The following is a 27,858-nucleotide window of genomic DNA, read 5'->3' as shown; positions in this document are numbered from 1 at the left end:
GGGCCGAGGTGGGTGCCCTGCCGACGCGGGCAGGAGCCCTGCGGGATGGTTTATGGCTGAGCTGGAGAAGAGCGTAGCGGTGAGCTCCCTCCGGCCCCTCTGCGGGTGGAGGAGAGGAGAGATTTGTATTTTCTTTTGTTTTCTTTTTAAACCATTGTTTTAAAGCCTGTTCTTGTCACACACTGGATATTTAATGAAGGGTCTTGATCTCTTGAGCGCAGGCCGAGCTCTTGGCTCACAGCGGGAGGGAATCCGGCGGATGCGTGAGCGGCTCCCCCGGGACCGCGGCTCCGTGGCAAGCCGTGGCTCGCACCTTTCGGTGCCGAGGGGAGAGCACGGGCTCTCCTCTGGCTCCTTCCAGTGCGGAGAGGTGGGAGGCAGAGCCCCGTTGCCCACCGTGGCCGGGGCAGAGCCGGCCTGGCCCAAAGTGGGGTCCCTCTCCTGACCCCGCCATCTCCTGGGGACGGGTGAAGCCCCTCCAGGCTGCGGGGTTTTCCCCCTCCAGCTGCCTCTCGCCCATCCCACGGGCGGCCTCGGCCATCGTGGCTGTAGCCGAGCCCCCGGGCTCCCCACTGGACCCCCCCGGAGCCCCCCGCTCCCCTCGGCCGGGAGGTGCGGGGTGCATAGGCTGGGCGTTGCAGGGCGGGGATTAAACCCACCCAGCGAGAGCCGCGTTGTCCCGAGGCCGCGGGGTTTTTCCAAGGCCACCTCGGCCTGAGCGGGGCTGACGTCCCCCCCTGCCCCGCACCTCCCTGTCGCGTCCCCTCCTGCCCAGGAAGGACCCTGCAAACCCCCCTGGGGCCCGCGGCGGCCGTGGCCCTGCGGCTGCGAGGGCTGAGCCCCGGCAAAGCATCCGGATCCATCCCGGCCGGCGCCGGGGGGATGGCGGCACCTCCTTTTCCACCACCTGGATGTATTTTTGGGTGACTTGCCCCCCTGCTCCCCCCACGCGGGGCTCTGCAGTCCCCAAGCCCCCCATGAGGAGATGATTTTTGGAAGCTTGGTGGGATCCTTTTTGTGTGTTTTCCTTCTTTTCAGGCTGGTTTGTTGGGTTTGGTTTTTTTTTTTTTTTTTGCCCCGTCGGGCTGGCGGCTGACGTCCCCTCTGCCTGTGCTCGGCTCCCACCATGAGAGCCCCCCAAAAGCGAGTGCCGGGACTTGGTAACCCCAAACCCCTCGTAACCCCTTCCTGTCCCCTTCCCCAGCAAAGGGCGAAGTCGCTGCCCGGCTCAGGGCCAGCGCCGGGAGCAGCTGCGGCCCCCCAAGGCAAACCCGGGGGGGGGGGGAGACCCCAGATTTGGGGGGGTCTGTGCTTGCTGGCTCAGCTCGTGCCCAGCACCCAGGAGACACGGGGGTGCTGGGCGTTATGTTTTTTTGCATCTTAATTTAAGTGGGAGATGGGGAACGGGGACAGTTCATAAAGATTTTAAGATGTTTTCAGTTGGTTTTGGTGCTGGGTTTTGGAGGAGGAGAAAGTGTGTGGAGCGTTTTGTTGTTGCTGGTTTTTTTTTTTTTTTTTTTTAAACTTGATATTTTCATCATGGGGGGGAAAAAAAAATAATAAATGACACTTTACATTTACAGGCCTTTTCTATTCTTGGTTGTGCCCCAAGTGGCTTTAACCCCTGCAAAGCCAGCAGCCCGGCGCGTCCTCCCCGGACGGGAGCGATGTCACTGACCGCGTTTGGGGACACGGCCGTGCTGGGATGCGCCGGTGGCTCGCGCCGGGATGCACCGGTGGCTGCCTCCGGCAGAAGCAGGCGATAACGGAATTATCTCGGCACGAGGCAGCTCGATGCGGGGTCTGGGGATGGTGCCATGCCCAAAACCCTGTCCCAGGGGAGCCGGGATTGACTCTGAAATATTTGGGGTGAAATCTTTGCGGCTCTTCAATATTTGGGGTGAAATCTTTGCGGCTCTTCAATATTTGGGGTGAAAAGAGGCAGGGAGAGGTGAAGCCGGGCTCTGCCAGCCCAGGGCAGCGCTGGCAAAATTGAAATCAGGCCCCGAATTGAAAAATAACTTTATTTTGTGGAGTTCTTGTGCCATTGGTGATGCCAGGGCTCTGGGGAGGCGACGCTGGGCACCCGCCTGGGTGCTGTCCCCACTGTGGGGTCCCTGATGCGAAGATCCCGGGGTGGCACTTTTGGGGGGTCCTGGTTTTGCCTCTTTTTACCTCTTTGGGGTCCCCCGGGGGTCTGGGCAGTCCTGCAGCAACCAGGATAAACCCCCCCTGCCCATGTGAGCTGGGGCAGGTTTTGGTGGGGGTCTTGTGGGGTCCCCAGGCTGGGGGGGATCATGGCCCCTGTGGCACGGAGGCATTTTGGGGGTGCAGGGGGGAAGGGGGGGGCTGGAGGAAGGGGAACCCCCACCCCCGATTCCACTGTGGGACAGGGTGGGGGTGTTTGGGGTCCTGTCCCCCCCCCCCAACATGTGTGGGTGCTCTCCAGATCGGTGTTGCAGGCGGTTTGGGGGTGCCCCGGTGTGGGAAGGGCTTTTTGGGGGGCCGAGGGGCTGCGCTGGGGCTTCATCTTTGGGCGGGGGGGGGCTCTGGGCGTGCCCCCGGCCGTGGCAGGGGAAAGCGAAAGCAGCCGGCGAGCGTGCGGCCGCCGGCGCGTGGCAGGGCCCAGCCCTGGGGTGCAGCCTGGGGGGCCCCCACCCCGGCCCCCTGCACCCTACCCTGTGTCCCCCCCCACCTACGCGTGGAGCTGGGGCCCAGGCTCCCCTCAAGCCCCGCTTACGGCCGGGTTTTCCCGTCCTGCCTCAGTTTCCCCACCTGCAGCTGGGGGTTAATGGCCCCAACCCCCCCGGGGCTCTCCCCGGCGCAGGGGATGTGGGGTGCGGGGGGAGCCCTCCGTGGCCCGGGGGGAGCTGAGTGGGGTTATTTAAGGAAAAAAAGGGGAAAAATGGGAAAATCCCAGGGGAGCTGGGCTGTGGGGCCGGAGCAGAGGTCCCTGGGAGCCCCTGGGGGGGGTCTTTGGATCAAAGCCTTTTCTGTTCTTTCTCTGCCTTTAATTAATTTTTAAAAATTATTATTAATTCAAAAATCTTCCCTAAAATCTTGCCGGGGCTGGGTGCCCGACGGCAGCCGCTGTTCCACGCGTGGATGAGCCCAGCAACCTGCAGGAAACCGGCCTTAAGGAGCCGTTCACTCTGGAGCGGAATGGTGGGGATGTAGACGAGAGCTCTGCTCATGGGTGGGGGCCACCGCTGGTGTCCTGCCCGGGGCAGGCAGGGGGTGGTGGCTCCGGCAGGTTTGTCCCTGTCCCCTGTCCCCGCCGGGCTGGCTCCCAGCCCACCGGTGACCTTGGGCAGAGCTTCTCTTCGTGTCCCTTTCCCAGCGTGGGGGGGGGGGGGGGGGGCAGGGGACTGGGGGGATCCTGAGGGACACGGGGGTGGGGGGGAGGAGGAGGGGTGACGTGCGGGGGGGCTGCAGGCGCGGAGGGGTGCCCTGTGGGGTGACGCGTGGGGGGGTGACACGGGTGGGTTTGGTGTCGTGGGGAGGTGGCCTGTGGGGGGGGTGACTGGGGTGTGGGGGGCAGGGGCGTGGGGAGGTACCTTATGGGGTGACACATGGTGGGGGGGGTGACACGGGGGGGTCTGGGGGCGTGGGGGGGTGCCCCGTGGGGTGACACGGGGGAGCGGGGGGGGGGGTGCCGCGGGGGGTGACATGGGGGGAGTGGGGGGGGTGCCCCGTGGGGTGACACGGGGGAGCGGGGGGGGGGGGTGCCCCGTGGGGTGACATGGGGGGAGTGGGGGGGGTGCCCCGTGGGGTGACACGGGGGGAGTGGGGGGGGTGCCCCGTGGGGTGACACGGGGGAGCGGGGGGGGGGGTGCCGCGGGGGGTGACATGGGGGGAGCGGGGGGGGGGTGCCGCGGGGGGTGACATGGGGGGAGCGGGGGGGGGGTGCCCCGTGGGGTGACACGGGGGGAGTGGGGGGGGTGCCCCGTGGGGTGACACGGGGGGGTCCGGGGGGTGCCCCGTGGGGTGACACGGGGGGGGTCCGGGGGAGCGGGGGGGTGCCCCGCGGGGTGACACGGGGGGCGTGGGGGCGCGGGGGGTGCCCCGTGGGGTGACACGGGGGGTCCGGGGGCGCGGGGGGTGCCCCGGGGGGCGCGGGGAGGCGCGGTGCGAGGTGCCCCGCGGGGGGCCGGGGCGGGGACGCGGGGAGCGGCCCACGCCGCGCGGGGCGGGGGGTGAGGGGGCTGTGGGGGCTCTTAAAGGGGCCCCGCGCCCCCGCCCTCCCCTCGCGCGGAGCCGCGCGCTGCGGGGGGCGCCCCCCCCCGGCCGGGAGGCTGCGCCCCGAGGCGGCGGGCGCGGGGGGGGCGGCGGGCGGGCGGGGGGGGGGCGGTGCGCGGCCCCTTTAAGAGCGGGGCGGCCCCGGCCGGAGCAGGAAGGAGCCGCATACGGGCCTCGGCGAGCAGCTCCCGCGGGGCGGCCAGAGCCTGCTCCGCCCGCCCGCACGGCTCGGCCCGGCCCGGCTCGGCACGGCGCGGCCCGCTCCGCTCGCTCGGACCGCTCGGCCCCCGCCCGGTACGGGGAGGGGGGGGGGGGCGCGGGGGGGGTGCGGCGGGCGGGGGTCGGCCCGGGGGAGGGGGGGAATGGAGGCCCGGACCCCCCCCCCCTCGGGGGCAGCGCTGGGGTTGGGGGGGCGGGGTGGGGGGGTTGGGGGGCGGCGGGCCGGGGGGGGCCGGGCCGGGCCGGGGCAGCTCCCCCCCCCCCCCCCCCCCGCCTGCATACGTTGTACTTGGCCGGGCCGTGCTGGGGGGGTCGCGGAGGGGGGGAAGGGCCCTGCGGGGCGGGGGGGGGGGGGGGGGGCGCGGCGCGGGGGCTCCTGGGAGTTGTAGTCCGGCGGCGCCGCCGCCCCGCAGGTGCGAGGGAGCGCGCGGACTACGTTTCCCGGGCGGCCCCGCGCGCGCGGCGAGTGGGAGGCGTGTTGATGGGCAGCGGGCGGGGCCAATCGGGGCGCGCCCTCCGCCCCGCGAGCCCGCCCGCCGCCCTGCCCGGCCCAATGGCGGGCGGCGCGCGGGGTGCGGGGTGGCCGAGGACAGGCGCGGCGGGGCCTGCGCTGCCTCCCCGGGCGGGCCCGCGCCCCCCGCCCGCCCCGGCCCCGCCGCGGCCCCGGCCCTGCCCGGCCCGGCCCGGCCCGGGGGAGCCCGAGGGAGCCCGGGCGGTGGCCGCGGGGCCGGCACCTCGCCTGGGCGCCCCCCGCCCCCTCCCCCGCCCGGCCTCCATTGGCGGCGGCCCGCCCGGGGGAAGGGGTGGGGTCGTGGCGCCCGGCCAAGGCTCCCTGTGGGCCCCGCCGCCAGCGGGCTGCGGGGGGGCGGCTCGGCCCGGCCCGACCCGGCGAGAAGGAGGAGGAGGAGGAGGAGGAGGAGGAGGAGGGGGCGGCCGGGGGCCGGCCGCTGGGTGGGGTCCCCCGGGGCGTGCGTCCTGGCCAGCCCGGCCGCGGCTGGGCCGACCCGTGCGGGGGCGCCGGGCCGGGCCGGGCCGGGCCGCTCCCTCCCCGCCTCCCCCGCCGGGGCTCCCCCTCCTGTCCCCGAGCACCCCAAGGTCGTCACCGCGGGGAGCTGGCCTGGGGGAGGCCGGCCCGGCCTGCCTGCTGCCCCTGCCTTCGTTCTGTTGGGTTTTTTTGGTTTGTGTGTTTTCTGGTTGGTTTTTTCCACCCCCCCCACCCCCCCCACCCCTTCCTTATCTCCCCCCGGCCGGCTCCGCACCCAGTCCCGTGCGCGGGGGGGGGGGGGAGAGGGAGGTCGGGCAGCCGGCGGCGTTTCGCAGTGATAATCCCCCCCGCCTCGGGGGCTGGGGCCCCGAGAGCCGCCGCCGGGCCCTGCGGAGCGGGCTGCCCTGCCGGAGCCCGCCGGGATAAGCCTCTCCCCGCCGCTGGACCTGCGCAGCAGCGGAGGCCGGCGGCTTGCTGCGGAGGTTGACATGAGGGGCAGCATCCCTCGCTCGCAGCAAAGGGGAGGCCGCTCCGCTTGGCCAGGGTCGTGACGCTTCCTCGTCTTCCCCGTCGTCTCAAGGCTCTGGAGTTTGAGGCGGTGGGTCGGGAATCGAGCCTTCAGGTACCTCCCGAGACAGAGCTGAAGGTTATCGCCGGCTTCCCCGGGAGCGCCGCGTTTGTGAGGCTGATGGCAGGAGGCAAAGTCACGGGCAGATTGCTGCGGTGACCGTCGTCTGAAACGGGAGGCGAGCCGGTTGCTGCCCGGGGAAAGGGCTTTGTCGCTTGCGTTGTTTCGGTAGCGTGGGAAAAGCCCTCGGACCGGTGCGTGGAGCCGGACTGCCGGCACCTGGGGCTTCCTTTTACCAGAACTTTTAAATCCTGGCGTTTGTATGTTGAAAACGTCGGTTCCTGTCGTGCACCGGTAGCCGATGTGACCGCCCGTACCGCGCGCGGCTCTCGCGTGCTCTCGGCCGGCCTCCTGGAGACCCTCTGGCCTGCGGGGCGACGGGAGGTCGGGCAGCAAAAGTTTCTCTCGGCTCAAGGACTCTTGGTAAGAGTTTGTTGCTGGTCCGAGCTCAAGATTAGCCGTGTTCCCCGTGCTGTTAATTGTCTTGGCTATCGAAACCATAACTTATATAATAAGCGCTTTATAGACATGGGTAGGGAAGGTCTCTGCCTGGAAGAATTTACAGCCTAATGATGGTTGAAGTTGTGTGCAGCGGAGCTAAAAGGTCAGCCTGTCATTTTAAAAAGTGTTGGGGATTTTTTTTTGGGTTTTTTTTTTTTAAGGAAATGTTTTATTTCTGAATGTTTCTGCTGGTCCTGGTTGGAAATTGCAGTATGTGGGCACTTCTGGAGCATGATCAGGAAGAGAAAGGCTGGATGGTTTGCTGGAGATGATGTATTTAAACAACTTTTTTTTAAAAAAAAAAAAAAAAAGACAGAGAGAAACTGAGCGGTTTATTAGAGAGGAGCCATTCTTGTTTAATATTCATTCTGGCCCCTGTTTAGGCTTGTTCTGGTGAAAGAGGGAGTGAAGAGGCGCAACCCAAACATGGGTGAGATGGTGGGATTTTTCCACCAAGCCTTAATTGCGTTAGTAACTCAGGGGAGGGTTTTGCAAGGCATGAGCTCTTAATAAATTTGGTGGTGAATGAAAGTAGTTCTTCATTTTCTGCTGATCTGCAACTCTTTTTATGCCTTTTTTTTTTTAATTTATTTTTTGCTCATATATGCATCTTCTTGTATTGTGGTAGCGGGGCCTGATGATGATCTTTAGCCGCATTGTGGGCTTAACCAGGAGCTCCGCTTTGTAGAGGTGCTGGGCCGGCCGTGGCTGGGTGGAATTAATGTGGCACGGTGAACGCGGTGGGTTCGCTTTGTGTTTTGCGACTTTTAAAGCAGAATTAAAAATTACAGTTGCTTTCCTGGCGTGAGAATATGGATGTCGGCATGGGACGCAAATCAGGGAAGAAATTTATGCTTATATCGAGGCGCTGCGATGGTTTGCTTGCGCTGCCTGTCTTACTGGAGACCTCGTTTGGCGGATAAGGTGCTGCCCCAGTGCTGGGTTTTAACTCTGCAGAATCGAGTCCCCCGCAGGTGTCCGACTTAAAAATTGGGGGCGGGGGGAGGCTGTGAAATTCCTGATCTGCATTTGAGACGGAGCCGAAATGCTTGAGAACTGTGGTTTAATCTTGATTAAAATTGACACTTGAGGGTTTTTTCCCACTCTCAGGATGCTGCGTTTATTGAAAGAGAAGACTTCTGTGGCAAACAATTAGAATCCTACTTGTTATCTTGCGTAGTCAAAGCAATAAACAGTTGCTCTTAACTATGCTCTTAACCAGCCCTAACCTCAAATTTGAAGAGACTGGTTTTAATTTGTAATTAAAAGCCTTTTGACGAGCAAAACTCGGGGAAAGGGAGAAAGACAGTCAGTCTCTAGGATGAAGAGAAGCGTTTGTACCCGATCCCATGACCCTTTGATCCAAACTGGTGCGTGTTTGTGTTCGGTGCTGCCTCCGGATCGGCGTGAGCCGGTTAGCCGTGTGTCCATCCCGATATCTGTGCCTGGAGCATCCCGCCGGTCCCAGAGGAGCTCCGGTAGGACGTCAGAGCAGGAGTAAACGAGGTCAGATGAGTGTCGGGATCCTCTGCGAGTATCCAGGGACAATTGTTTCTCGCCCAGTTCCCTGGCCGTATCGTCTTCCCTCCACGCATAGTTTCAGTTTCCCTGCCTCCCCGGTGTCATTGCTGGCTCCTGTAGCAGAGTCCGGACGCGACTTCCACGGTGCAAACGGAGCGAAAGGCGTTCAGTGCCTTGAATCGCAGTGGGGCTCCTTCCCCCCCTTGGAGACCTGGCTGGCTGAGGGACTTGTAAATCTTCCTGCGAGATCTCGGGCGGCAGCCCCGGGCTGCAGGTGGAAGGAAACTGTGGGGATCAGCGTCCTCTCTTAATGTGACAAGGTGTGAGAAACTGGAAACTGGTGCGAGCTGCCCCGTGGCTGCAGGTGGGAGCCAAGGCCACATCGGTGAGATGAGCTGCAGATCCCCTGGCAATCAGCGGCTTTCCGATGCTGTCGCTTCGCCGGCCCCTTAAAAAAATGCATACAGCCGGACTGTCAGGAGCGTGATCTCCCTGACGACAGCCTCGCTGTCTCAGATACTTTTCGCTGATCTCTTCGAAGCCGTGCATGGATCCGGGTGCCCTCCCGGGGTGCAGGGGCTCAGGCAGAAACACAGCGCAGGCGCTTGCTGAGTGGTTCCTCTGCCTGCAAAGGGTTAGCACCTTTGGGACCGGTTTCGCTTGTGCTTTCCACCCTGCGGTTCTGTAATGCCCATCTGAAATCGCGTGAGATCCTCTCCCTGCTGCGGGAGGGACTGCTGCCCTGCTTTTTTTCACATGCTCCCAAGCGTCCCAGCGCTGCGTTTTTAACTCCCTCTCGCCTGCTGTTAAACTGCAGTTGTGCACCCTACTTCCTTCCTGGTTCGTGCACCTACTTATTTCCCACCGGCAAACTGGAAACCAGTAAGTAGATTTCTTTTTTTTTTTTTTTTTGTGTGTGTGTGTGTGTGTTTTTTTGTTTGCTTGAGTGCCTACCCAACACAGAGCTGGGCAAGCATCGAAGGTAGGCTTGTAGCTACAGGTTGCTGCTCTCTAGTTACTCGGAGCCTCTTGCCCCAACAGGCAGAGTACATGCGGTACTGGTTCAGCGTTCCCTCCCTTCATCCCCGTGCTGCCCGGTCGTGCGCCAAGGAGGAAGGAAAAGAGTTTCATGGCAGGACAGCGTTGATGGGGATGAAGCGCGTGGCATGCTTGCTCTTGGGATTCGCTTTTGCACATCGCGTGGAGTCGAGAACGGCGAGACGAGCTGTCTGTTTATCCACAAACTAGGAATTACATAAGGGACTGCCCTGCCTGGTATGCTCTGCTTTGTCAGTAAACTCCAATTGGATTTTTTTTTCTTTTTTTTTTTTTTCCTCTATTCCTGGTGTGGAAAAGATGAGCGGTCTTCGAGGTGCCATTTGAGGCAATCAGATTAATGCTAGACCTCCAACATCGAACGCTGAAGGCGGGGGGAGCGGGGCAGGAAAGGTCAGGCTTGTTGGAGGGGGAGGACGCAGAGGCGGTGAAGGGGAATGGCTGCGGGGTGGGAGAGGGATGGGTTGATTTTGGGGCTTGGGGGGGAGCTGGGCTGGAGAGCTGGCCGTGCAGGGAGCAGGTCAGGAAACGCTGGGGGGGCTGCGGGAATGGGGGGATTTGGGATTTGAGCAGTTCTTACGGTTCTCTCGGTTTAGGAGATGGAGAGAGGCTGCCACAGGGGAGGGGGAGCGGGGTGCGAAAGGGGCAGATGCTGTCGGCCTTTCCCAGGGAGAACGATGGTGGTGACTTGGAGGGATTTTGGCCGGAGTGGGGAGCGCAGGATTTGGCCTCTTGCTGGTCTGTGGTCATGCCTGGTCTCTGAAGGGGAGGAGGGTGTAAAAATACGGCCCACAGAAGCTCTCGCTTCCATCCAGCCTCGAGCGGCCGGGACGCGTCGATGTCCCGGCAGCCCCCGCTCAGCCCTCGTGCTTCGCCCAGCAGTGGGTTAATGCTGGCGGCGGCTTCGTTTCTTCGTGACGAGTCCACAGTCGCTTCCTTTGGCGAAGGGGCCGAGTGTTGCCTTTTTGAGATATTGGCAGCTTATTTCTGCGTGGATCTCGGTGCTTCCAGGCTTACGGGGCTTTTGAGTTGAAAAAGAAACCTTCCCCTTCCGCACGCACTGTGCTCCTAGGCGAGGGCTGGTCTTTTAGCCAGGATTGAAACACGCAGAGCTTCATGTTTTGTGTTTTGGTTTGGTTTTGTTTTTTCCCTTTGTGTGTAACTTCTGAGGCTTTCTAAAGTATTTAGGAGAACTAGGGGCTGAATAACAAGGGCTTGGTATTCTGCAGGATCTCCCGAAAACCCTGCCGTGGTTTTGCAGGGAGCCGCTCTGTTGCTGTACGGCAACAGTGGAGCCATGTGGGAGAAAACCCGTCGGAGGGCTGCGGCAATGGGCGTGTGGGCACACTTGGGCTTGGCTTTTGAAGAGTTTGTTTCAGCAGCAAAACAAGCAGCTTCCATTAACGCAAGGGTGGACGGCCTTCCCGGCCCTGTAAACTGTGCTTGGACATTTTCAGCAGGCCGAGGGCTGCGTGCGTAGGCTGCAGCAGCTCAGCTGAGGAGAGGAGGGAGGCCTGGGAGCAATTTGTATGCAGCCTTGCTGGAGCGAAGGTGGGTTTTGCAGCAGGATCTGAGGGTCGCCGGGCAGCTCTCGGCCTCCTCGGTGGATAGGGGCTCATTTCTTCTCAGTGTGGAAAAATTCATGCTGCCCAGAGACAGTCCCAGCACAAAGACCTTGCGTGATGGACTCGGGACCATCATGCTGAGAAACCCCGAGGCAGAGCAATGGTGTTGGTGATGGGGGCTTCGGGCATAAAAGTAAACCCCTGCACGCACCGAAGTTCAAGGGACGTACGCGGGGCCTCGGGTCTGTGACTACACGGGCTCGAACCAAGGCACGTTCCTGCTGGATTAAATACGGTCTCTGATGACAAAGGAGAAAATTGGCAAGGAGGTCTGGGTGGAGTAACCAGTTCAAGCTAACCTTGCAACATAAGAGAAGTTTTAGTACATCCTGGTTGTTGCTGTCAGCGGTGAAAAGGGTCACCACGTGTTGATCCGGCACGGGATGGTTTTGGGGGGGTGGCAGGTTGGGGAGGCTCTGCGCCGCGCCGTGGCCGCCTCTCTCGGATGCGCAGGTCTGGCGGAGGCCGGGCCGCGGTGCTTTGCCACATGACGTGGCAGGCGGGAGCAGACCACTGCCGTCTGTCAGGGTCTACGTCGACTTCTGGTTTTTGCCAGTAGCTGATGCTGCGGCGGAAACTGAACTTAACCCGTGCGCTGTGCGAGGCTGTGCTGTGCCCTGGAAGGAAATCCTTTACCATTTACAGACGTCGGTAGGGATACGCAGTGTCGCAGAGTGTGACGTTTGGTCATCCTTCACCTGTTTTCTTAATTGTGGAAGTGAGCTACCAATGTCTTTAGAGATAGAGCGGCACTGTCTCCTCTGCGCGGTCAATGCCATTAGGTTTACGCGAAAGCCGTGAACCTTGTCCTGCAAGATGCAGAGTGCTTCCCCCCTCCCCGAGCACTCAGGACATGTTGGGAGTGAGCCCTGTGCACTGCTGCAGGTGACTTTCCCTTTGCTGGTTTTGGTTTCGATCTCCTGGTCAGCAGTAGCAACACTGTGTTGCGGCTGTGCTTAGAGGTCAGTTTGGATTGAAACATGGAGCCTGAATGGGGGAGGCAAGGAGGGAAACGGGGACGGGATTGCTGAAGGGTCAGTTGGTTGGTCAGACCCTGGATTTGGTGTTAAAGCTGGTAGTTGTGAGCCCTTTCCTCAGCAGCACGTGTCCTTTCGCCGTCCATGCAACCAGGAAAAAAAGCCACATCTGGCGTGTCCGGAAGAGAGAGGATCAACATGTGAAAAGCACTTAAATTCAAGCAGTTTTGGAAACTGAAGAGGAAGAAGCCCTCTTCTTCCTGGTGTGCTCCGTAGCAGTGTCCCTAATGATTTCCTCCAGCGTGATGAGGAATCCCAGACCTCTAGCATCTCATTAACAGCACCCCGGAGACCAGCTCCACCTGGGTAGTCATTACCTCCCTGCTCCGTCGTGGTCGCACTGTCTCTTCTGCTGCTTGCTTTGCAACCTGCCGCTGCTGGCAGGATTTGGGAGCCCGGTTCCAGTTGCTCTTGCAACAGTTCTGGCTTGGCACGAGCGGTCACTCTTACACCACCGAGGTGTCTTGGTGAAGTTCTCCTTCACTTCTTCCCGCTGCTGACACAGTGGTAAGGGCTGGGAGGGGGGACAGTTCCGAATACTGCAAAGTTTATAAATAGGTTGAAGCATAAAATTTAAATTGGTCTCTTGGGGATACCTTCAATCAGCTGCCATGGCTTGCCTGAGGTAGCAGCATGATTGCTGAATTACCCCCAAAACTTGTCTGTCCAGGAGCTGCTAGGCGATGTGTCACCTTGATGAGAGGCTTGGTGGTCATCCCTTCGCAGCCCGGTTCGACATCCGAGCTGAAACGCTGGTGTAACGTGGGCTTGGGACTTCTTCATCCGAATTCTTCAATGCAGCTCTTCCAGCCCAATTTAGATGCTCTGCCAAATATATCAGACCTACGCAGGCTCCTCTGAATGAGCACAGGATGCAGCCGTTCCTGAGCGAGGAAATGGCTGGCTGGCGTCTGGGGGAGGGTTGTCCTTGCTCCACCGGCTCTGCAGATCTGCCCCTCTTGGCCAGCCCGAGGAGAGGAGAGCACCGCGGCAAAGCCAGCTCTTGGCACCGCTCCTGCCTCTGAGGTGCTCTGCTGTGGGAGGGGATTGTTGTTGTTGGTTTTTTTTTTTTAATACGAAGGAGAATCAAGGTTCTTTATTACTTGTGGTCATTAAAGTTCCCATGATGCTCATTGAGGGTCCGAGGGGTGTTCAGTTCCAGCGTTCTGTCCAAACTTCAATGGGAGCAATTACCAGATATTCTTCCTACCAGAGTTCCCTTGGCAGCGGTAGCAGGATGTGGGATTCTCCTTTCCTGTCTGAACTTCTCTGCTGCTAAATCGTTGTGCGTCCTGCCCCGGAGATTGTTGGTTCTGCGGTGTATTAGGTGTTTCTTCCCTGTCGATACACGGCTAGTGAAGTGCTTTGGCTCTTCTGAGGTGAGGGATGTGGTGTTGATCCGTGCTGAAGGATCGGCGGTTGATGTATCTGCAGGTTTTTGGGTAGATTTCCTTTTATCTTGGGCAGCTGCTTGGTATGAAACGGTCCTAGAATGAGGGCTGACTCTGTGCTGGAGCTTTCTACGCTGCCCAGGCATATATTTCTAGACAGTAGGGAGAGGCAAACCTCCCTGGCAGGTCAGACCTGGCAGCGGCAAGGAAAGCCCCAGCTGCTTTGCTTACCTGATAGTGATGCGAGTTCATCGAGTTGGACTGAAACGAAGGGTAGTTGCTGTAACTGAGGAGCTCGGCCTACCTTGTCGGATATTGTCATAGCATCTCGGTTGTTTTTCCATTTCATGTTAAATTTGAGACGTTGAAGCGGGATGCTTGGCAAGCTCTGATCTTTGGAAGGGTCGGAACAAATCGCCCCGCTTTGAGGAACCAGTGGCGTGGTAGTTTGGTCTGGTTGTGTGGTTAGGAGCCCAGTGCCTGTTTGGGAGCTGGCTGAATCCTCATGATGTGGTCAGTCTCGTTCCTTAGATGAACCTTCATATCGTGAATCCATCAATTAAGAGCTGCGGTAACAGAGACCCTGCATTGAGAGCTGTGGCAGAGGCGTCGGGGAGTAGGATGCTTCCCAGAGGCAGTGCCTTCAGATGGGGATTCGTAGGGGGCTGGAGTGGCTGCCCGTTTGCAGAAAACAGAGCCACATTGTCCACAAAGAGGCCACAGATATTTTCAGGATGCTCGTTCTGCTCTGATCTCTTCACTTCAATAGCTGCATGATCTTCATCATGCCATATGTGTACTCTGGTGTTTCACCCCAGATGCGATGTCCAGTCAAGATACAAGAAAGCTTCAGTTCACTCTTTTTGCTGTTGATGACTCAATTACCTGCTAAACACAAAGGATTTCTTCCCGTTGCGTTATCGAAATGGCGAGGATTTAGATTTAAAAGAAAAGAGTCAGCGTGCTTTTATTTTATCTTAATTTTTTTCAGACAAAGCCATTTGTTTCTGTTGATGTGCAGGGTCTTCCTCTCAAGAACATGCATCTGTTTTGCAGGTCCACATAATTCGGATAGTTTGGCACTAAACTGCCGACAGTGCATTCCTTTTAGCGAGCAGTTGAATTTTAATGGCACCGTGGAGTGGTTGAAATAGCGACTTCTCCCAAGCAGGCAAAACACCCTCCTTCATTTCCTCCTGCCTACTACCATCTTCCCACCTTTTTGGCTCTATGCTGCTGCGTGCTAGGTGTGTTTCCCGAGGCCTCTGCATAGTTTAGGGTGGATCCTGGGCAGAGGGAGACCTGCTTGGGCTTGTCCTTGGGATGTTGCAGAGCTTGGTGTCAGCACAGATGATGGCTCATGCTCCAAATGGCCAGAGAGCTGCGTTTTATCTCAAGGGATCCAGGCTCGCAGATGTGTCCGTGCAGCTGGAAGAAGGAAGGGGGGAACTGGGATGATCGCTCCCGAAATATAAAGTGAAGAGACAAGGACTTGTATTGTGTGACCTATAATTGGGGCGAGCTATTCATAGGGAAAAAATGCCCATTTTTCCAGTCGGTGGTGAGTGAGGGCTAGGATAATGTTTGGTCCTTGGGCAGCAAACCACTGACTTGGGGTTTTTTTTTTTTTATATAGCAACATTATTTTAATAATTCTTTTCTAGCACACAGCAGGGCTGCTTCAAAGTCTGCCCTGATGCTGTCATACGTGCGTCTCTTCTACGAAATTGGGCATAGCAACTTGGGATCTCCATTCCTTGGGTACCTTGAGCTGCGAGAGGCCAAATAACCACATGTCGTAGCCCAAAACGCAGTTATTCCCAGGAAACCTTGCCTTGTGGATTGTGGCAGTGCCCTAAAGCCATTTTGCCTCGTGCTCAGTGGAAAAGGCAATGATCGTTTTCCCTTTCTGCCTGGAGCGGGTGCATAGTGTTGCTCAAGCTTCTCATCTGTGCTGCTGGAGTGGGTGGCACCTCTGTGGGAGAGGAGAGCCTTGCCTTTGGAAAGCCATTTGGGATCTTTTCCGGATGAGGAGCACGTTGAAAACACTCGCTGTTACCGCCTAACCAGACGTGACTTAGCTCTTCCACCAGATACCTGCGTGTTTCAGAGCCCTTCTGAGCTGCTCAGGTTCCTCTGTTCACCCAGCTAACTTTTAAAGCAATGCAAAGAAGCAAAATAAAAAAAAAAAACCAACCCACTGAGGTTATGTGGAAAACTAGTAATTAAGCAGTGTTTTGTCAGCGCTTTTGGTTGTGATCCCATCTTAATGTGGTCGTCTCATTTGAATGTAAATGTCAAATTCCAGAACTCCTGTAGGAAAGCGATTGGGTGACATCCCGCTGGACTCGAGGTGAGTAAAGTGCAAGCTCAGGGGTTTCGGTTAACGCACCCTACTGCTCTTCTGCAGTTCGCCTGGTAGGTCTGAAAGGAGCGAGTTGATAACTTGGGCTTAAGAAAAGAACCTTTTAGAGCTGAGGAGCAGCCTCAAACTGCAGTCGGCCTTGGCGTGAAACCAGTCAGATGCGGAACAGCCGAGATGGGAGCAGCAGCATCTCGGGGACGCGGGGGGCTTCCCTCACTCGCCCAGTGTTCGGCCGCACTTCTCGCACAAAAAAAAAAAAAGACATTTTTTCCTGCCTGGAATCGGGCTGTGTTGGTGTCGGGCTGAGCTGGGGAGCCAGGGACAGCCAAAGCTCGGCTGCGTTGGTATTTTGGAAATGCAGAGCGGGCTCAGCACCGATGAGCTGAGTAGTTAGGGATGTGCGTCATGTTACGCCAGGTTTGTAAATAAATTCGAGAGCTCTGGTATTGTTGTAAACTCACTCTTTCAAATGGACTGTATTTTAAATTGACGGTGCCCCCTCAGCTGCTACGAGTTCTATGCGAGGGCCATTTCCTGACGTCTCCAACGCGGCCACTTTGGGGTGAAATGTGGCATCTTTGCAACCCTGCAGAGCCGCGCAGTCTGGGACAACAAGCGTCTAATGCCTTTTCGGCGGTCGGGGGGTGTAGAGAGAGAAAAGAGCTGCCTGGGAAATTTAGGTCAGTAGTTGAATCTCCCCCTTGGTGGCCCATTCAGGCCTCGTTCTTGCCAAGGAGGGGACTAGCTGGCGGTCGCGCCAGCGGCTTTTGTCACCTGGCCATCAGGAACTCCCTTCCAAGTGGATTTCGCCCAACCCACCGCCACGGCGTTGTGCCCTGTGCCTGCTCCTGGTGGGTTTGGTTTTTTGGGTTGCTTGGCGTTTTTTTGAACCTGTAAAGGTGGAAGGCTCCATCTCTTGTTACTAATCCCCTGAGCCGCCCAGCTCTGCGCAGGCTTTAACGCTCTGGCTGTTCAGCCCTCTGGAAAGGGAACAGGCTGGGATTTTTACGGGCTGGGCGGCAGCGCTTGGGGATGGAGCCCGGTGGTCTCTGGCTGTGGCCGTTTTGGGGGGGCTCGGGGCAGCCCGTTTGCCCCTCGACGTTCTCGGCCACTGCAGATGAGGGACACAAAGGGCGTGTTGTGCGAGGAGAATGAGTTGCAAAGTTGTACAACTTTCCATGCCAGCCCTCGGCAGTCTCATGACCCTGCAGCCGTTCCCACACTGTCCGGCCGATTGTCCCGGTCCCCTGACCGGGGAGGGGGGGGGTGACCTTGCCTGCACGGCCTGACTCGCTCCCCCAGGTCCCCTCGGTCCCCGGAGCTGAGCACCGCAGCCGACAAAGCCCGGTTGTGTGGGTGACGAAGCTTGGCTGCCCAGAAGACTGTTGCCCGAAGCTTCAAAACGCTTCACGCAGCTCAAATTCTCTTTGGGGGCGGGGGGGGGAGCTCTATAAAGCATCTAATCTGGAGGGGACGGGGCGGGGGGAGAGGCTCTAATGTCATTTTTGGGGCCAGGAGGCGTTGCGGGGCGGGCAGAGGTATCGGAGCGGCTTTTTTGGGGAGCAGCGTGCCGTGGCTCGGATTGGATCGAGGGTCTCGGGGAGCTCTGGGGCTGCCCTGGTGGGAACGGGGCGAGCGATGCTGAGGCGGCGGAGGCCCGCCCTGTGGTAGCCCAGCCGCTCGGGAGGCCGGGGGGGTCCCGTGGACCCCCTGCGGACGCAGAGATGCGGTGCCCTTGCCCAAGGTCACACCCGAAGCCGGTGCCCGAATTCGGAGCAGCGCTGGCTGTCCTGGTCCCCAGGCTGCGCTCAGCCATCAAACAGCCTTTCCCTCCCTAGCGAGGACCTCTTATTTTTAAAAAAGACCCTGTGAAATACGGCTTCAAGTGCAAATTCTGCCGCTGCAGGAGCCCAGGAGGCAGCTCTGGAGTTGGTGCCCTTGCTCCGGGCGTCTCGGGAAGCCGCCTTTGCTTCGGTGCTTGGTCTCTGTGGCTGCCCTGTGCACCGGCTGCGCTGCGCACCGGCTCCTCTGGCTCTTCCTTCCCACCCTGACCACCCCGTCGCGTTTGCGTGATGAGCTTAAGGCTGGTTTATGCATTACTGTTGTTTAATATTGAGGGGGTTGCTTCAGATCGGTGTTTCACGGACTCAGAACTGCCTCAGAACTGCCTGCTCCTGCCTTTTCTTTGTATAAAACAAGAAGGTGCAGAAACTCCTTTTTTTTTTTTAACTTGGATTAATGAAGTTTTTTTTAAAAATGAGAAAATAGGAAGAACTACCAAGAAATCTGCTAGCAAGCCCAGAATGGGGGTGGGGGGTGTGTGTATGTGTCGGGAAGTGAGCGCTGTTTTGCAACCTGGTTGCTAGATCGCCATGCTACGAAGCAGTGCTGGGAGTTGCTTCCTGTATAATTACTTCTGTTCTGGACGTGCTCCTGACTCATCCGTCCCCCCCGTCATGTGGGGCAGGCCACGTCCTGCTGTGCCTTAGTTTCCCCATCTGTAAACTGGGGACTTTGACACTTAGGCTTTTGCCCAGGTGTTTTATGAACCAGGTTATTTGTGTGTGGATATACTGCTGGCTGTGTTAGCTCCTGGTGATCCGGTGCTTGGGGCGAGGGGCGCAAATACATTTGTAAATTGATTTGTAGGCGGGCAGCATCTCTGCTGCAAGGAGTAGAGGGGTTTACTGCTTGAGACTGAGGGAAGGGAAACGTTATTCCCAATTTAACTTCTCCCAGTCCCAGCCTTCTGATGTCTAAGGGGCTCATCCAGGGCAGGCAGCGCGGTGAAGCGGGGCAGGTTTTGCTCTCGCCTGCGTTTGGCCTTGGTGCACCTCTCCTGGCAAAGGGGGATCCCTTCCGAACAGAGGCGAGCCGGCACCGGGCGGCTCAGTTTGCTCTGGCTTTTTCAGCCTTTGAAGAGAGGATGGATTTAAAAGTCAAGTGGATCCGTTTCTGCCGTGCTAGCGCATCAGGAGTGACTGACTTATTTTTCCAGACAACCCCTCGGCACTGGAAAGCGCTGCCGCTTCTGCTGAAGCCTTCTGAGGTGCGGGGGGCCGGTGCCAGGTCTGCTGCCGGCGCTTGGTCAGGCCAGTCTCCTTTCCTCTCCGGCCACCGCAGAGGCTCCTGTTCCTGCAGAAGGTGCAGCGGGTGCCTTGGGTTTAAGTGTTCATGCTCGGCTCTGTAAAACGCCCTTAGCAGCGGGCCGGGGTGGTTGGCGTTCCCCTGTTCTGCACACCAGTGCCCTTGAGCGCTGAGCTTGCTGCTGTGCCCTTTCCAAAGGCCGCGCGCTGCCAGCACCCTGCCTGCATCTCTCTGAGCGTGTCTGCGGACCCTGGGAGCCCGGGGACGAGCGATGGGAATGGTTTTCCCAGCGATTATGTGATTGTATCAGGAGTTTGGCTGGGCGGAGGGAGGCTGAATTTCCAGTAGACGTGTTGGGATTGGCAAATGCTCCCGGAGTGGACTGGGGTCCGCTGGTGAGGCTCAAGCCGCTCTAGCCCAACGCTGGGCACGCCTGCCAGCTCGGTCCAGATGCTGTCTGGCTGTATGAACTCTGCTCCTTGCCAAGGCTTGCTTGCTCTGGCCCAGATCCGTGCTACTTCAGCTGTTATTCCAGACTCTTGAGAGCACCTGGGCTGTGTTTCTCCTCCTCCTTCCCAGAGCGAAGGTAAGCCCGGGTCCGTCCTCGCCTGCCGACGGAGGCATGTCTTAAATGCCGGGCAGGACGGTGGACTCGATGCTGGTGTGGAGGGCGTGCAAGCCGATAGCTGGTGCTTGCTGCAGAGCACGCTGGCACCGGCAGACAGGTACCTGCCAACAGGCAGCTCTGCATTGGGAATTTGCCCGTGTGATGCCGATGATGCCTCCGAGCAGCCGAGGCCCCTGTGACTCATTGCGCTTTCCTTCTTCTCTCGTAGCCTTTTGCATCGAAGATGGCGGGTGGCGTGGACGGCCCCATAGGGATCCCGTTCCCCGATCACAGCAGCGACATCCTCAGCAGTCTGAATGAGCAGAGAAACAACGGGCTGTTGTGCGACGTGGTCATCTTGGTGGAAGGCCAGGAGTTCCCCACCCACCGCTCCGTCCTGGCAGCGTGCAGCCAGTACTTCAAGAAGCTCTTCACCTCAGGGTTAGTGGTGGACCAGCAAAACGTGTATGAGATAGACTTTGTGAGTGCGGACGCCTTGTCGGCTCTGCTGGAGTTCGCCTACACCGCGACCCTTACTGTCAGCACTTCAAATGTCAATGACATCCTCAATGCCGCCACACTGCTGGAGATCCCGGCGGTAAGGGATGTTTGCACGGATCTCCTGGACAGGAAGATTCTGGCCAAAAATGACCAGATGGATACAGTAGATCAAATTGATCAAAGGAACCATCTCAGAGCAAAAGAGTACCTGGAGTTCTTCCAGAGCAACCCCGTCAATGGCCACCAAGGCAGCTTTCCGTGGACCAACGCAGAGTTGAGAGACCTTCAGAGACTGAACTTCCAAGGCCAAGGGGAGGAGGAGCCGGACTGCAATGGCATAGACTTCTACTCGCAAGCCCCCCTAAACGAAAGACCAAAGGCGAATGACTGTGACCCTGACAGCAACCCGGCCATGTGGCTGGACAGAGAGGAGGAGGAGGCGGCGGCTCCTGGCTCCTTGTTTTCACCTTCTCAGAACGGACATTACAGCGGCCGTGGCCTGCCCACACCGGGAGAAGAGGAGGGGACCCCGGGGGGGCCTCTGGACCAGCAGGAAGCTGGCGACTCCCCCAGCTTTGTTCCTGCTGGAGCGGAGACGGAGGATGATGCGAGGGAGGTGGATGAGTTGGCTGCTAGCGCCCTGCTGCAGCAAATGATCAATTCAAGACAGCAGCTCGGGGAGGACGACCGGAAGGATGACGATGGGGTCATGGATTATTACTTGAAATATTTCGGCAGTTCGAACGAGGGTGACGTCTATCCGTCCTGGTCCCAGAAGGTGGAGAAGAAGATCAGGGCAAAAGCATTCCAAAAGTGCCCCATCTGCGAGAAGGTGATCCAGGGGGCTGGCAAGCTGCCGCGCCACATCCGCACCCACACCGGGGAGAAGCCCTACGAGTGCAACATCTGCAAAGTCCGATTCACCAGGTAAGGAGCGGGCGGACGCTGGAGGAGAGAGGGGACTGTCACACAAAACCGGCTCTTGGCTTTCCCCGGGGGCCATCGCAGGGCTGGGCTTGTGCAATTTTATCTTGCCTGCTCAACTTAATTTCCATCTTAACAGGTGAGTTGGATATGAAGGCCAGAGTTTTCCAGAGACACGAGCAATTTGGGTGTCTGACTCTTGAGATATCCAAAGGGGCCTGTCTTAATAGCTAGTGCCACACCGTCCCGGTGTCCTGAATTGCTGAGCTCGGCTGGAAACCTGGCCAGACCCGGGCTTCGGCAGAGGCCAAATAATGTGGTTGATGAAACAGAGCTGCAGCCCTTGGTATTTCCATCGTGGCTGAGGAGCCCCGGGTTGAGGCGAGAGCTGGAGAGTCATTTAGAAATGGCTCCATGGGGTGACCGAAGTGCTGGTGGCTGGTAGTTGGGTTGGGAAGAGGCTGAACCCCGCATCGCTCGTGTCCTCTCTCGGTGAACCGTGACGGGCTGAGCGACGGCCGCCCCGAACAGCGCGCAAATGCCGGTGCCTTGGTTCAGCTCCCCGGGGGCGTTCGCCTCGGCGCTCTTTCTAATCAGGGTTCCTTCGCTCCTTCCCTCTGCCACGAGAATGCTGAAGAAAGGGGATATTGTTTGGATTCCTCCGGTTCACTTGAGTCCACGCGTCGCAGCGCCGCCTCCTCTCTCTGGTCTCTGCAGCTGCGATGGCCGAGCCAGGGTGGGGGTCCCACCCCGGTCCCCCCCTGGCCATGCCCAGGGGCTGTGTGGGCTGCCTGGCAGAGGAGCCGGACTGCCTGCCCTGCCTGCTTGAAATATTCCCAGCTTCGCAAGTGCTGACTGCTTCGATTCCCAGGAGCCTCTTCCTTGGCGGGGGGAATCCATGGGGCTGCTCCCAGCTGTGGGCAGCCCGTGGACGTGGCAGGCAGCTCCGGCGTGAAGCCGATGGGGCTGGGACGTGGGCAGGAGGCCGTGTCCTGCCCCGCGACGCCGCCTGCCCCGTGGCTGGGGCGGCACCCAGCCCCACGTCGGATAGCTGAGGAATGCAGATAATGGTGGGGGCAGGATGCCAGCCCTCTGCCGCTCCCCCGGCACCCAGCCCTGCGCGGCCGGGCCCTGCGACGCCGCACCCCCCTCCCTGCCCCGCATGTGCCGGGGGGCCCTCGGCTGCTGCCCGCATGCACCCCTGTGCACAATCCGGCCGCCGCACCTGATGGCTCCAAGGTCCTCGCACGGCTGGGAGCCAGAGGATGCGGAAAATCCGCAGGGTCCCTGGCAGCCGTTGACGCTGGGGGTAGGGGCGAGGGGAGGCATGGTGGTTTTTTGGGGAGGAGGAGGAGGTCGGTGGGGCAGTGCCACCTTATCGCTTGTCGATCTCGCCCTCCTCCTGTGGGTTTTGGATGGGGACCTGCTCCCTGGCACTGCAGAGAACAGGGTGGAAACTCTGTCCTTATCCCAGCCCCTATAAACAAGGCTGTTTCATAATATGCCAGGGCCGTGCTATTTTCCAGCCAAAATACATCCTAGAGAAGCTGGGGCAGGGAGCTGCCACCGGCCTCGCTGTCCTCCAGTGCTGTGCCTGGTCTCGCCCCACAGCGTCCGGCTGCTGCTCCCGCTCTGACCCACGGCGTCCATGTGGGTCGTGGAAAATCTCCCTTGAGGCTGCTGCCCAAAATCGCAGCTGGTTTCCAGCTGCCTCTGCCCATGGCTGGCTCCCCGGGGGTGCGCCGGCCTCGTCCCCCCAGCACAGCCTGCCCTGGGGTGCGGCAGAACGTCACCAACTCACACTGCCAGCCCAGCTCTCGCCTGCTCTGGGTTGTTTTTGGCGGCGGTGTCAATGAGTTGCTTTTTGCTGCTTCTCCCCCGGCACCCGGGCTGTGCTCGAAGCCTTATCTCGGAGGCTCCCAACGTAAAAATGGCCGCAAACCTGACCAAACACTCCATCATCCTTATTTTCCTCCTGATTTTATTATTATTTTGCATTCCTTCCCCATCCTCATCCCCTCGCATGACAGTGCGCTGCTCGAAAACAAATCTCTTCCCTGTGCCATTAAAAATGCCGCGTATTGCAGCAGGCTGGGGAAGCCCAGGCATGGGGAGCTCGCTTGGAGAGAAGCGGCACCTGCGCTTGAAGGAGCTTTTGGGGTAAAGGCAGGAGGACGGGCCGGGACGGTTTTGCATGGGGTGTTTCCCTGCCACCCCCTTGCCGGCTGGGGACCGGAGCCCGTCGGTTGACGCTGATTTTTGCTCACTTGTGCTTCCTGGTTCCTCTGCGTTCGCAGGGGGAGGAGTGGCGATAGCGCTCTAATAATCTCCTGAAAGAAAGGCAGAGTGATTTTTTTTTTTTTTTTAATATCTGATATATAAAATATTTGTATATTTTCTAAAAATTACAAATATTTGTAAAATTTTATAAATTACAAAAGTTTTTTTCGAAAGCTGTTTTGCTGCGTCGCTGCGTGCTGCGTTATTTTAAGCAAGGCCCGCCTTCCCAGCCCCTCTGGGAGCTGCGTTAGAACCAGAGGCGGATGCGTCCTTGGTGTTTTGATCCTTCCCTTAAGGTTTCAGAGTTCCTGGGCCCTCGTGCTGCCAGAATTTCCCCCCCACGGGTGAAGGCAGCGGCGGCTGTGCTGCGACGAGGCGTGCAGGGACGGGGCCTGCCTTTTCCACGCAGGAGAGCCCAGAGGGATGGGGCCGGATCCCCTTGGCCGGAGCGAGCGGCTCCCTCGCCCTCCGCCCGGGCAGGGACGGTGCTCCTCGCTGCCCCGCCACGCGCTTCGTGCCTGATTTCTTTTTTTTCCTCCAGGAAGCAGCGAGACGCTGCGGTTCACGTGGCTTTGTTGGCCGCTGGCCCGGCTGCTGCAACTGCCCTCCCCTGGCTCTGGCGAGCAGCGGCTGCGGCAGCACGGGAGCCAGCCGGCCCCGTACCGGGCGACGCTCAGCCCCATACCGGGCAATACTCAGCCCCATAACGATGCTCGGCCCTGTACTGGTGCTCAGCCCCATACTGGGCAATGCTTAGCCCCATAATGATGCTCAGCCCCATAATGGGCAGTGCTCGGCCCTGTACTGGTGCTCAGCCCCATACTGGGCAATGCTTAGCCCCATAATGATGCTCAGCCCCATAATGGGCAGTGCTCGGCCCTGTGCTCGTGCTCAGCCCCATACTGGGTGATGCTCAGCCCCATAACGATGCTCAGCCCTATACTGGGCGATGCTCAGCTTCATACTGGTGCTCAGCCCCATACCGGGCAATGCTCGGCCACGTACCAATGCTCGGCCCTGTACCGGGCGATGCTGGGCCCTGTACCAGTGCTCAGCCCCACAGCGATGCTCGGCCCTGTACCGGGCGATGCTGGGCCCCGTACCAGTGCTCAACCCCGTACTGGGCGATGCTGGGCCCCGTACCAGTGCTCAGTCCTGTACTGGGCGATGCTCAGCCCCATAATGATGCTCAGCCCTGTACCGCGCGATGTTGGGCCCCGTACCGATGCTCAGCCCCGTACCGCGCGATGTTGGGCCCCATACCGATGCTCAGCCCTGTACTGGGCGATGCTCGGCCCTGTACTGATGCTCAGCCCTGTAGCGCGTGATGTTGGGCCCTGTACTGATGTACCAGGTGATGCTCAGCCCCGTACCAGTACTTGGCCCTATACTGATGCTCAGCATACTGGGTGATGCTCGGCCCTGTACCAGTGCTTGGCCCTGTACCAGCGCTCGGCCCTGTACTGGTGCTCGGCCCCGTACTGGACAATGCTCGGCCCTGTGCCGGTGCTCGGCCCTGTACCGGGTGACGCTCAGCCCCATAATGATGCTGGGCCCCGTACTGGGCGATGCTGGGCCCCGTACCGATGCTGGGCCCTGTACCGGGTGATGCTGGGCCCCGTACTGATGCTGGGCCCCGTACTGGGCGATGCTGGGCCCCGTACTGATGCTGGGCCCCGTACTGGGCGATGCTGGGCCCTGTACTGATGCTGGGCCCTGTACTGATGCTGGGCCCCATACTGGGCGATGCTGGGCCCCGTACTGATGCTGGGCCCCGTACTGGGCGATGCTGGGCCCTGTACTGGGCGATGCTGGGCCCTGTACTGATGCAGGGCCCCGTACTGGGCGATGCTGGGCCCCGTACCGATGCTGGGCCCTGTACCGGGTGATGCTGGGCCCCGTACTGATGCTGGGCCCCGCACTGGGCGATGCTGGGCCCTGTACCGATGCTGGGCCCCATGCTGGGCCCCGTACCGGGCGATGCTGGGCCCCGTACTGATCCTGGGCCCCATACCGGGCGATGCTGGGCCCTGTACTGATGCTGGGCCCCGTACTGGGCAATACTGGGGCCCGTACCAATACTGGGCCCCGTACCGGGCGATGCTGGGCCCCGTACTGGGCAATACTGGGGCCCGTACCAATACTGGGCCCCGTACCGGGCGATGCTGGGCCCCGTACTGATCCTGGGCCCCGTACCGGGCGATGCTGGGCCCCGTACTGGGTGATGCTGGGCCCTGTACTGATGCTGGGCCCCGTACTGGGCAATACTGGGGCCCGTACCAATACTGGGCCCCGTACCGGGCGATGCTGGGCCCCGTACTGATCCTGGGCCCCGTACCGGGCGATGCTGGGCCCCGTACTGGGTGATGCTGGGCCCTGTACTGATGCTGGGCCCCGTACTGGGCAATACTGGGGCCCGTACCAATACTGGGCCCCGTACCGGGCGATGCTGGGCCCCGTACTGATCCTGGGCCCTGTACCGGGTGATGCTGGGCCCTGTACTGATGCTGGGCCCCGTACTGGGCAATACTGGGGCCCGCTGGGCCCCGTACTGGGCAATACTGGGGCCCGTACCAATACTGGGCCCCGTACTGGGCGATGCTGGGCCCCGTACCAATGCTGGGCCCCATACTGTGCGATGCTGGGCCCCGTACCGATGCTGGGCCCCGTGCCGGGCGCGAGGGCCGCAGGCAGAGCCGCAGGCTGACCCGCCCCCCTCCCTGTCCTTTCTCTCCGCGCAGGCAGGACAAGCTGAAGGTTCACATGAGGAAGCACACAGGGGAGAAGCCGTACTTGTGCCAGCAATGCGGCGCCGCTTTCGCTCACAACTACGACTTGAAGAACCACATGCGCGTCCACACCGGCCTGCGGCCCTACCAGTGCGACAGCTGCTCCAAGACTTTCGTCCGCTCCGACCACTTGCACAGGCACCTTAAAAAAGATGGATGCAACGGTATTCCATCCCGGAGGGGCCGTAAACCCCGGGTGAGAGATGCCGGGGGTCTGCCTACCACCCCTACAGGGAACCCCGAAGATGGAAGTTTTCAAGCCGGAGGGGAGAGTCAAGAATCAGAGGACACCCTGCAGAGGAACGGCCAGGAGCAGCAGCACTTTGAGGATAATTCAAATAATGAAGCATCAGGATTGAATGTAGCAGGAGGGTCGTCTGAGGGTAACACGCAAGGACTCTCCTAAACCAAAAAAAAAAAAAAAAAAAAAAAGTGTCACAAAATCTAGTTAGTACTTTTCCTCCGATTTTTCTCTTTAAAGATGTTTCTCTCCCTTTTTTTAAAAAAAAAACAAAAAAATATATATATATATTATGTTTCCAATCTTCCCATCGTAAGCAGGGCTCCCCCGAGGATCCCTCAGTAGCCAAGGACCTTTTCTTGGAAAGGCAGATGCTAGGAAGCACGGGGGTGGAGATGGAAAGTGGCTCTGTCGCATGGAAAAGAGCTTCCATGTAAATCCAAAGCTTTATTTTGTGTCCAAACACACGTTAAAAAAAAAAAAAAAAAAAAAAAAACCAACAAAAAAACAAAACCTATTTCAGAGAGAGATCTATTTAAGAAAAAAAAAAAAAAAAGCAAAAATAGAAAAAAAAAAGCGGTAGGAGTGGAAGGGCTCTTTCAGGGCGGGCGGTACACGGTGCCTCGGAGGGCCGGGGAGCGGGGCCGGCCTTCCCCGCTGCGTTTTGGGGAAGTTAAAGCTCCAGCGGCGCGAGGTGCTCGGGCGTTGCAGCGTCCCGGGGCGGAAGCGGCTCCTTCCAGGGAGATCGGGGTCGGTTTTTTGGGGTGAGGGGCGTGGGTCCTTCCCACCAGCCCTGCTGCGAAGGCCAGTTTGCCAGAGAAGGGCAGCCGGTGGCTCGGTGTAGAAAATTGCCTAAAATTGCCTAAAAATCATGTGAGCGACAACTGGGGTTTGGCAGGGTTGCTGTCGGCAGCGGGCGTTCGACGCCCGGGGCGGGTGCCGCCAGGCGAGGGTGCGTCCGTCCCCACCCCGGGGTGCCCAGCGGGTCCTGGGAAGGGGCTGAGCCGGATCGGGCTCAGCACGGATCCCACCGGCCCCTTCCCTAGCACCCGCTGCCCCGGCAAAATTTGGGGCTGGGTGGGGGCAATCCGTGTCCGTGCCCCCCCCCCCCCCCCCCCCGCCCCCCAAAGTATATTTTTGGCACTGGGTCAGCGCAGCAGTGTTCCCACACGCCCCAAAAAGCGCCTAAAAATGGCAAATTCCTTTTAAAAAAGGTTATTTGAGGTCTCCCTTAAAGGGGCAGGAGGCCTTTGGGTGACGGGGGGAGGTGAGCTGCACCGGCCCCAGCTCCCCCAGCCCCACCCCCCCCAAATATATATATATATATATGTGTCTAAAGATGCTATATGGCTCTAGAGGCGGGTATATAACCCTCGGGTTAGCAGAGGATGATAAGAAAAGGCACCTTTCAGCTGGTCACTTGTTTTCTAAATGCACATTTTTAAATGACAAAGAGATTTTAAGCCCTTTTATTTTGAAAGCACTTTTTAGATTCTCTTCCTTTTTTTTGGTTGGGTCTTTTTTTTGGTTTTTGTTTTTTTTTTTTTTCTCCTTTTAGTTGTTGGGTTTTTTTTTGTTTTTACTCTCAAAGCAAGAGCAGGTTTGGCCGAATGTATTTTGGAGAGGGAGTGAGAGGGGCGTGTGTGCTGGGGGGGAGGGCTGAGTGGTGGGGGTGGGGGAGAGACGGATGTTTATTTAATGCAGAAAAAAGCAATAAAAAATTAAAAAAAAAACCATGATAAAAAAATAAAAAAAAAAAAACAAACAAAGAAGTCTTAGCACTTTGCGATGGAACGGGTACTTTGAGATCACTTTATCTTAATTTAAAAAGCAAAAGCGAAACATGTTTACAAGTGAAAACC

At 59.0% G+C, this 27,858-nt stretch overlaps 1 protein-coding gene across 4 annotated transcripts; it reads left to right on the top strand.

Moving 5' to 3' along the window:
* Positions 1 to 5,948: 5,948 nt before the first annotated feature.
* On the top strand, positions 5,949 to 26,445 carry ZBTB7A (zinc finger and BTB domain containing 7A). Of its 4 annotated transcripts, none has more exons than XM_075723538.1 (3): positions 5,949 to 6,065; positions 19,491 to 20,689; positions 25,708 to 26,445. In XM_075723538.1, exons 2-3 carry the CDS (start codon positions 19,506 to 19,508, stop codon positions 26,159 to 26,161), a joined length of 1,638 nt encoding a protein of 545 aa, XP_075579653.1. In that variant the 5' UTR covers positions 5,949 to 6,065; positions 19,491 to 19,505; the 3' UTR covers positions 26,162 to 26,445. The 4 variants fall into 4 exon arrangements, with proteins under 4 accessions (XP_075579653.1, XP_075579652.1, XP_075579654.1 ...); XM_075723537.1 differs by lacking the exon at positions 5,949 to 6,065 and adding an exon at positions 6,470 to 6,494; XM_075723539.1 differs by lacking the exon at positions 5,949 to 6,065 and adding an exon at positions 8,910 to 8,975.
* Positions 26,446 to 27,858: the final 1,413 nt, after the last annotated feature.

The sequence above is a fragment of the Pelecanus crispus genome, chromosome 20, assembly GCF_030463565.1.
Source record: "Pelecanus crispus isolate bPelCri1 chromosome 20, bPelCri1.pri, whole genome shotgun sequence".
NCBI classification, from domain to species: domain Eukaryota; kingdom Metazoa; phylum Chordata; class Aves; order Pelecaniformes; family Pelecanidae; genus Pelecanus; species Pelecanus crispus.
This window is presented reverse-complemented; position numbering and strand designations above follow the sequence as displayed.